At 37.7% G+C, this 9,802-nt stretch overlaps 1 protein-coding gene across 1 annotated transcript in view; it reads right to left on the reverse strand.

Annotated features, from left to right (window-relative positions):
* The window catches only part of C5 (complement C5), a 49,236-nt gene extending 40,854 nt beyond the window's left edge, over positions 1 to 8,382 (reverse strand). Inside the window, exons 1-8 of the mRNA XM_024206695.2 lie at positions 8,265 to 8,382; positions 7,096 to 7,288; positions 5,832 to 5,994; positions 5,096 to 5,166; positions 4,030 to 4,121; positions 1,407 to 1,489; positions 1,101 to 1,191; positions 345 to 450 (exon numbers count right to left, since the gene is read on the reverse strand). Of these exons, the coding sequence (XP_024062463.2) occupies positions 345 to 450; positions 1,101 to 1,191; positions 1,407 to 1,489; positions 4,030 to 4,121; positions 5,096 to 5,166; positions 5,832 to 5,994; positions 7,096 to 7,288; positions 8,265 to 8,329 (864 nt within the window). The 5' untranslated portion in view covers positions 8,330 to 8,382. The remainder of the gene's footprint in view (positions 1 to 344; positions 451 to 1,100; positions 1,192 to 1,406; positions 1,490 to 4,029; positions 4,122 to 5,095; positions 5,167 to 5,831; positions 5,995 to 7,095; positions 7,289 to 8,264) is intronic.
* Positions 8,383 to 9,802: the final 1,420 nt, after the last annotated feature.

Consider the following 9,802-nt stretch of genomic DNA (forward strand, 5'->3'; position numbering starts at 1 on the left):
CTCCGCTGCTGCCTGCACCCGGCATCCCGGCCCAGGTCTCTGCTGCCTCCCCACGCCCAGGGTCCCGGCCACTGGACCACGCCCAGAGGCCTGGCTGCTGGGACCCCAGATGTGGGGGGCAGCGGAGTTTAGTTGTTAGCCAAAACTGATAAGAATGTGCTTATTGGTTAACCAGTTAAACTTTTACATCCCTAATGGATGTGTTGACTTTAAATAACTGAGAGTGCAAACCATTGCATTGGCCTGCAGAGGCCTGCTCCAACTCCCACTCAATTCCATGGAAAGACTTCAATGGAAGCTGTATCAGGCCTGAACTCAATAAAAATGGCTTAGCTTTTTCTTACCTCAGTTACGTGCATTGCTCTTTTCATCATCCTTTTTTCAGTTCCTTCAATTATTCCAAAACGCATATAAACATCTGCCCTGGTGACCTTCTTGTTATAAAAATACCTTGCGAACAATAAAAATACTCCTTTAAAGTTGTTATTGCAATGGACACAGAAAAGCTGAACATAAAATATCATATGCACTTATTTTTAATAAGCAGTCAGGCTCTGAACAACAGGTGGCATGGGAAAGAAATGGTCTTGTATGTATCTCTGTCAAACCGTTCTGACCAACATACAAACCACTGTTGATAAGTATTGAAGGAAAGTGCAGCCATTCCTGTTCCACTTCAGTGATATGACTTTTTGAGGAGAAGGTAGTCAAAGGGAAAAAGATGGGAGGACCTTTCAGGTACATCTAGCCTGCAGCTGGGGCCATACCTCTCAGCCTGGGTATACAGACATGCTCTAGCTCTGCTCAAGCTAGTGAACTAAAAATAGCAGTGTGGACACTGCAGCATGGGCTTGCCACATAAATATTGATCCAGCAGGTCAGGCAGGCTTGTACTCAGGTGGCTAGCCCCTGCTGCAACATTCATGCTGCTATTTTTAGTGCACTAGATTGAACAGAGGTAGCACATTATCTACCCAGACTGGGCGGCATGCTCCCTGCTGAAGTGTAGACATACCCTTAGAGACTGGGGGATTCCTTCCACTGAAGTGAAGAAAAGACAACAACAACAAAAAATGAAAATCGAGACCAAATCTCCTTACCTAGCTTTAACAGTAATCCTGAATGTCTCAAATTTCTCAGAACTAATTATGTTCTTTTCTGGTTCTATGGAGATGAAAAAGCTTGGCATTGCTGAAAATTAAGCAGAAAGTTAAATATAACAACTTAAATGTAATTTTAAATATTAAGCAATATCAACATGAAAAGATGTAATTGAAAATGGTCCAAAGAATCAAATGTATGTTTGAAAAGATTTTAACTGCATACTTAAAGGGATTGAAAAATAAGGCTATTACTTTCTTACTTAATATTCAGAATTGAAAAACCTAGGAACAATCATATATTACCATATTCTTTGACTTCAAATTTTGCAACAGCAGAAGTTGTGAAACTCTTTTTGTACTTGGCTTCAACCTTCCAGACACCATACCTATAAAAAAATTATGACATTTTAAAGATGAGAATTAATGTTGTCATCCAATAATATAGTTTTTATGTTAATAATTCTAATTTGGAGACTGCTTCAATAAATAATCTACAGTTTTGAGTGCTTTTTGTGAGAGAAAAGCCTGCACAAAGCTGCACATATGTTCCTATCCTAGTCATGCAGGCAAACCTTGACTAGGTTCCTTTTTACCCATGTACTACAACTGCATTGTCTTCAGTAAAGTTGTAACAAGGGTTAGTTACCATAGGTTAGTTTAAGATGGGTTAAAAGTACATCTTTCCACAGCCTTAAGATCTATCTACACTAGATTTTTTATTTAGAGTTGACTGATTGCTAATTAACTTGAGGTAGTTGTAATATTTGTAACGCCTAGTTTGGACACTCCCCAAATGCTTGCACTTTATCCTGGAACAAACATTTGGGGTTAGAGCTGGACCAAAGCATATGTGTTAAACTGTATCCATGTCTACCCCAGGAAAATGTGTATTGTTAACACATGTTAAAATCCTAATGTGGATAAGGTAAGTTGTAGTAGCTGGTTGAGATGTTAAAAATACACCTTTTTTCCTTATGATGACAAAGTCTGTGTGTTGATCTACTAATAAACAGTTCTTGTAGGGAGACTGCGTCTTAAACTGCAAGCTGTCAGTTTTTGGTTAAGAGTGTTAGGAAAAGATAGGAGTACTTGTGGTCTCTAAGGTGCCACAAGTACTCCTGTTCTTTTTGCGGATACAGACTAACACGGCTGCTACTCTGAAACCTGTCATTAGGAAAAGATGTATTTTTAACACATTATCTGATCAAGTAAATCCTCCAAAGGGAACTTGTAGAACTCCAGCTGGGTCTGGTACATGTCTGGGGCTTGCAGACACTAACACAACACAAACAAATAATTAATAATAATAAGTACCGTAGAACCTAAGTTATGAACACCTCAGAAATGGAGACTGTTCGTAACTCTGAAACGTTCGTAACTCTGAACAAAACATTATGGTTGTTCTTTCATAAGTTTACAACTGCACATTGACTTAACACAGCTTAAACCCTCAATTTAAACTAAACAAGCACAGAAACAGTTTCCTTACCTTGCCAAATCTTTTTTTTAAACTTTCCCTTTATTTTTTTGTAGTTTACGTTTAACACAGCACTGTACAATATTTGCACTTTTTTTTTTTTGGGTCTCTGCTGCTGCCTGATTGCATACTTCCAGTTCCAAACGAGGTGTGTGGTTGACTGGTCAGTTTGTAACTCTTGTGTTTGTCTGAGGTGCTATTGTACATAAAATCAGTGCCTGAAATCATTGGGGTTTATGTTACCCAGTCCAAACGATGTAAGGCTAGTGTTATGAGAAACCCAAGACCTGACGGGGATGTGAAATCAGTTTTTTTAAATGACTGAAAATACTGTTCACTTTTTCTAGTGGAAAGAAAATCGGTTAAAACATTCTGCTCTAAAAAATCTCCATTAGTACCACTTTGCCCACCCAGTGTACTTGCAGCACCCCCTACAGGATTCAAGGAAAATGATGAGGCATTTATTTTGGATTTTATTACTGCAAAAATATATCTATTCTTGCCACATAATATCTTTCTATCCCTACTACACTCACACAGATTATATAGAGAAAAAACAACAACAAATTCCCTGTTTAAATGTTCATACACTTACTTTCAAACTATAACTAGCACTAGTGTTTGAGTGTATCTAAAAGTTCTCCCTCCTGGAAGTCGTTGGGTCTCTGACTTCATGCCTGACTCGGAGTGGAGAGAAGTCTATAGTTTTTTAAATGTTCTCAGGCATTGGAACATGACAGGCCTATCATTGTGCTATAATTGTAACTTTATCTATCAATATCTTCACCTGCCACTTCTCTCTACTCCCTGTTTCCACTGTGGCATTTTCCATATATAGCAGAAAGACCAGAAAGTGAGCCTCCTATATGGCTACTGTTAATGTTGCTTTCTGATCTGACTGGTAGGAAGAGACAGCATGGCTATTATTACCCTTATAGCATGGCTGATATACACATTACCAAAAACTCCTCCTCCTTCCCTTCCCATTTAGCAGATCCCCCTCCTAAGTAAATTCACCCGCCCCCGAAAACCTCTGCCGCAGAACTAACATGACATTTGCTGCCATCATATAGTTGACTCTGCTTATGTTACAGCCATTCTCCCACACAGTCTGTCTTGTCTGTTTAGACAATATTGTCTCATTATTTCCTTGTACTTCTGTCTGTAGCCATCTGTGGTCTCTTGTCTTATACATAGATTGTAAACGCTTGTGGGCAAAGAGTGTCTTTTTGTTCTGTGTCTGTACAGAACCTAGCACAGAGGGGATCCATGTTTCAGGCTCCTGGGCACTACAGTAATACAAATAATAAATAATAACAGTAATAATAATAATGATTAGAAATTTCCAGTTCCATGTAACTCAAGTACCCTCCGTATCAGTAAAATGCAGTTTCAAAGTCTTTGAGAAATGGCATTAACAAGTAATGCTTAAAACAAACATAAGTCTACTTAGGATTAGAAGGAATCTTGAAGTCAGGAAAAGATAAAATTCCAGTAAAGTCTTCCTCTTCTATAATATCCACTTTTACTCCTTCTGGATCCTTTAGATCAAAACAGAAAAAAAAAAGTTACAGACAGTTGAACATCACATGCTCATATGGCACATTTAGAGGAGAGTTAGTCTTTAGTGACTTCAGTGGGAGCATGATCAGGATCATTTTTTCTTCAGGTTTTGTCCATTTCACAGAACAGAAAACAAACCTTTTTCTGAAACAATTCATATGCTGAAACTGCATCTTAATTTTATAGACTCTTCCACCAACATGTAAAACTCCTCAGTCTGATGCATTGAGATTTTAACTACACAAAATTAAGACCTCATTCCGAAAAACAAATGCATACAAATAATTTTACACACAAGGGTAATCTCACTGATATTAATTGGACTGCTCCCAGGCATGAAGTTAATCATGTGCTTAAAAGTTTTCAGGATCATGCCCTAACTTTGAAATTGAATCCTCTGATTAAATGTGTGATACAGGAGTTAAAACAGCACTAAACTGTGAACTTGGGAATGACTAACTCACCAGAATTTGAAACTCTGGCAAAACATCTGACTTGGGCTCCAATAATTAAATTAATTTAAAAGAGATAGTTATCACATGATGCTCAATATTATCACTATTATATTACTGTGGTAATGACACTAAAGCAAATATTGAGACTATTGATTCCTTTGCATTTGAAATGAAAGAAATGGCAACACCAAAAAACAACTTATATGCAATGAAAGCTCTCCCACAAATCCTTTCCTTAGAGATAAGTGGTAAATCAGTTTTTTCCACTGAGGCTACTCTTGAGATAAGACGTACAAGCTCTGTCCAACTGTGCCAAGTCACTTTTAGGACTTCCAAAAGGTTATTAAATTGCTTGTTCGCTGACAAGCACTGTTAATTTTCTAAAATATGTGGAGATCAATCATTTTCCATACTAGAGCAGAGTGGTTTACTATTTAACTATAGTCTCTTTATGGTCTCCAAAATGCCAATATTAAATTAAATTACAACATACTCACCACAAAAGTTAAGACAGTTTCTCTTCGGGCTGGCTTCAGTTCTTCATCCAAAGAATAAACCCTGACTTTCACTGTAAGAATTATTTATAATAAATTTTTAAAAGTTCAAATAACCTTAAGCTTCTATACATATTTATTCCTAAAAATCTTTAGTATTAAAAGGATATTCTTGATTTGTTGCATATCTGAAACCCCCACTACAGAAATACATTGAGCCATTTATTCATGCTATCAATATAAATAGACAGATTTTTCACTAACTACTTCAGATTAAATAATTAAAATCCATAATAAATTCTTTAACTTCCATGATCCCAGCATTCCATTTTTCTGTGGGAGGAGACTGCTATAAAGTCAATCTCGACAAAGATAGTAATCCAATTCATTTTTTTCAATGAAGTATTTCTTCAATAATATTTTTGAACATATGTTCAGCAAAGATCTTTCTCTTGTCCTATGTGCCTCAGTTTACTCATGTGTTAAACACTTCATGATGTAAGGTGGAGAGCAGGACTGAAGGAAAGAATTTTGCATGAAATAATTAGTTTATAAAGTGCTAACACACTGTAAATTATTATTTTGATGTTCAAATACACTGTCTGCTTAGATAGTAAGCAATTGGTGAAAATCCAGCAATGTGTTTGATCGTTTAAAGTAAATTTAAATCCTAATTCCTTGGCAACATAGACTAACTTTAAAGCTTTAAGCCAAACAGAAAAAACAGGCATTATTGTACCTGATTGATCAGGAGTATAAATGGGTTTGTCCGTCTGAATAAAGAGAAATCCATTTTTATAGGTAACTGGCATTTTTTTCTCTCTTGTAAAATGTGAAGAACTAGCTTCCAGATACACATACAGGACTGAACTCGCTGATCTTGGCAAATCTTTTGGTTGAATCTGCCAGGGATTGTGGGGAGAGACAAATAAATATTGGTAAATATTAAAATAATCAACCTATGACTTCCCCCTGCATTTTTGGTTGAATAGAATATCTGAATGATAATTAGCATTCTGTTGTTAATTATTTACTAAATACGTTCATCAACACCAGCATCATGAAGGAATTTCTTCTCCATGTACACAATGTATAAATGGTCATGAGCATTACATTGGGGTTCACCTTCTTCTGAGGCACCATTTACTGGCCTTTCCAGAGGTAAAATATGTGACTAGAGGGACCAACATACAGTTACTGTATAACTCATTCAAATTCCATTTCACTCCAAGCGTGAAATCATGGCCCCATCAAAGTTAATGGGAGCTTTGCCACTGACTTCAACAGGGCCTTAATTTCATCCCTAAACCAGTCAGCATGTTTTCTTAGATTGAGCACACAATTAATCAATCTTGTCCATACCCATTGTTTCTCCCTTATTTAACTTTTCCTTTTTTTCCTTTTTAAAGGCTTAGTTAGTTGGATGCTAATACCATTAGTTCAATACAAAATATAGAACACAACATATCTGTCTGGTCCATGGAAACAAAGAACATGTTTGGATAACTGATGTGATCATCAGCATGGTAATTAGACAATTGAGAGATATGACCATAGACATTAAAGATAATTAAAGCAATAAAGCAACATTCTTTTGGAGCAATTATTCCTATACTAAAACGAATTGTTTTTTATATTAAAACTTGAACAAACCTTTTTTCTTGCTGATTTTTTTATCTCCTTGTGCACAACTGCACCAGTGGAAGAAAGGGTGTGACTACACTACAGAAAAATGTCACTTTGAAAGAACAAAAATTATATTAATACTTTTTTTTCATTTTTGGCACCTTATTCTCCACTCTATTATACCAGTTTTACACTTTCATAGCTGAGGATTTCAAAAGAATTACACTTACACAAAATGGGTATAGCAGACTGAAGAATCAGGCCCTTTCTCTTAACAGTTAAAGAAACTGGATACTCAACATAGTGGAGTCAATCCAACCTATTTTTACAGTCAAATGCAAGCATAAGAGAAAACAAGAACTGTTTTGAATACATACTGTTAAGGTTACAGAGCCTTGGAATTTGTTGGCTGGAGATAACTGAGTGTGGCCAGAAGCATAAGTAGTACGCTTATCTGGAAAACTTTTAATAGAGATGCTGACAGGAAACGCAGTCTCATATCCAAAAGCTTGAATTACCACTTTCTCAGATGCTAAAACGCGAAAGATCTTTGGTGCTGTAATAACATATCTATAAAATTAAAAAAAAACCAGACAATGGAACTGTCAGTTTCTTTTGTGCTTATTATTTTCATTTAAAATTAACTTAAAGGTATACAGTCAAAGCTGAGGGCTACAGATTTGATCTACTTCTATTTATACTGACATTTTCTATTAAAAATGTTTCCTGGATAGTAAACAAAAAAAATTACAAAATAGGGATTCAACAAGAGATCCACATTTATGAAGAGTTATCATTTCCTTCAGTACGTGCCTGGTTGTGGGAAGTTCAGTATGCTTATAACGCAGCACACAGCTAGTTCTTTCTAAAAAGAAACCCCTGACACAATTCTAAAGTTCACGCCTGCTATCAAACAAAGCCTAATCCTTGTCATCAGAAGATCTGGTAATTGCAGTAGATTTTATTAATTATAGACAGGAACAATGTTTGAAAGGCTGATCTCCTGATAAACATTTTTTTTAAATGCAAATTATTTTTTGTGATAGAGGTTCCTTCAGCGCTTTTGAAAAAGTAGATTGTATACGTGTCAGACAAAACTATTCTGATTAGAACTCTCTTTGTTTCAAGTCAATATGTATTGAGATATTTAAAATAACCTGGTAAAATAATCAGTGCAAAAAAACCTCAAACAAACCCCAGTCCTAGCCTGTGAAAACTTACACACATGATTAACTTTACTATTTTGAGTACTCCTGTTGAAATCAACAAAACCATACTTGAACATGTACATAAATGTTTGCAGAATCGGTACCTAAATTCATACAGTTCTTTTTAAATTGGAATGGCTATCATTCCAGAGCAGCACATACAGCATTCAGTGTACGTAAGCACAGTAAGTCTATTTATTGAGAATACTTCTGAAATTTGTTGAACAAATATTCTATGCATGTGCAGTAGTCATCTCCTTTGTTTTAAATATCAAAACCATCATCAAGGCTACCATCATCAAGCAGTATTTCCAGTAAACAGACCGTGTTTTACTTACGTTTGCTCCTGACTCAAACTTCTTCCAGAAAAAGCTAAAATACAAATGAAGCTTAAAGTATTCATGATTGGCACAAGCACGAAACCAAAGACACTAGTGAAACTTTGGTGAAAGGGTATTTGGCTTCTGCTTCACTCAAGTATATTTGTGTTATCTGTATTTATCTAAAGATTAATCATTAACATCAGATCTCTGAAAATGCTGCTTTAACAAATACTATTTCCTCCCTCCCTATCCTATGGCTTTGAAGAATGTCAGCACAACTAAACTCCCTAATTTAAGACTTCATTCTGCTTTTGATCTGTGCACAATTACATGGATATCAACATTTTCAGAATGGAATGTTTTGATTTTTTTTATTTAAAAATGATGTTTGGTTTAGAAATGTATTTTATATTATAAGAAAAAGTCAAAATCAGAACAAAAATGTTTCAATTAACCTGAAACAAATTTTTTTAAATTTCATTTCTTGGGAAATTTTGAAATTTGACATTTTGTTCCAATTTGGAAATCACAGAGTATCCCACAGAACAGAACATCTGGTTCCCACACAGCTCTAGTAATTTATTACCAATAGCTACTTTTGATTGCCACAGTATATGAACACTGTCAATTGTCTTATTCTGCTGACCTTTCCAAGAATATAACAACCAAATGAATGGTGTACCACACAATGAAGAAGATTTACAGAAAGAGTTCCTTACATTGAGCAATGAACTTTATTAGGATAAAGGAAATAGTACTATCAATCAAGCTGCTCTGTCTCTATCAATTTTACTGCAGAGCTTCTGCCTAGACCAGTGGTGGGCAACCTGCGGTCCATCAGGGTAATCTGATTGCAGGCTGCGAGACATTTTGCTGACGCTGACTGTCTGCAGGCATGGCCCCACGCAGCTCCCAGTGGCCACGGTTCACCATTCCTGGCCAATGGGAGCTCCAGGGGACCGTGCCTACGGACGGTCAACGTCAGCAAAATGTCTCACGGCCCGCAATCAGATTATCCTGATGGGCCGCAGGTTGCCCACCACTAGTCTAGACCCTTCCCCAGCCTCCTCCTCCAAATGTAAAGAACAGTGCACATATCCTCACACATAGGCACCGACTCTGTGGGTGCTCTGGGGCTGGAGCACCCCCGGGGAAAAATTAGTGGGTACTCTGCACCCATTGGCAGCCAAGCTCCCCTACTCCTCCGCCCCTCCTCCTCGTCCTCCCCGCCTCAGTGCACCGCGTCCCCACTCTTCTGCCTACCTCCCAGCGCTTCCCGCCCAGCTGCTGCACTCGGGGGGGGGGTGGCGGGAGGAGCGGGAACGTGACGTGCTCAGAGGAGGAGGCGGGGAAGAGGTGGGGCCGGGATTTGGGGAAGGAGTTGGAATAGGGGCAGGGAGGGGGCGGAGATTTTGGGGAAGGGGTTGGAATGGGGACAGGGCCTCATGGAACGGGTGGAGTGGGGGCGGGGCCAGGGTCGGGGGGGGGTCGAGCACCCAGGGGAAAGAGGGGAAGTTGGCGCCTATGTCCTCGCATCCCCCTTTTTTTCTTAT

The sequence above is a fragment of the Terrapene carolina genome, unplaced genomic scaffold, assembly GCF_002925995.2.
Source record: "Terrapene carolina triunguis isolate 2854851 unplaced genomic scaffold, T_m_triunguis-2.0 Scaffold238, whole genome shotgun sequence".
In the NCBI taxonomy this organism is placed as follows: domain Eukaryota; kingdom Metazoa; phylum Chordata; order Testudines; family Emydidae; genus Terrapene; species Terrapene triunguis.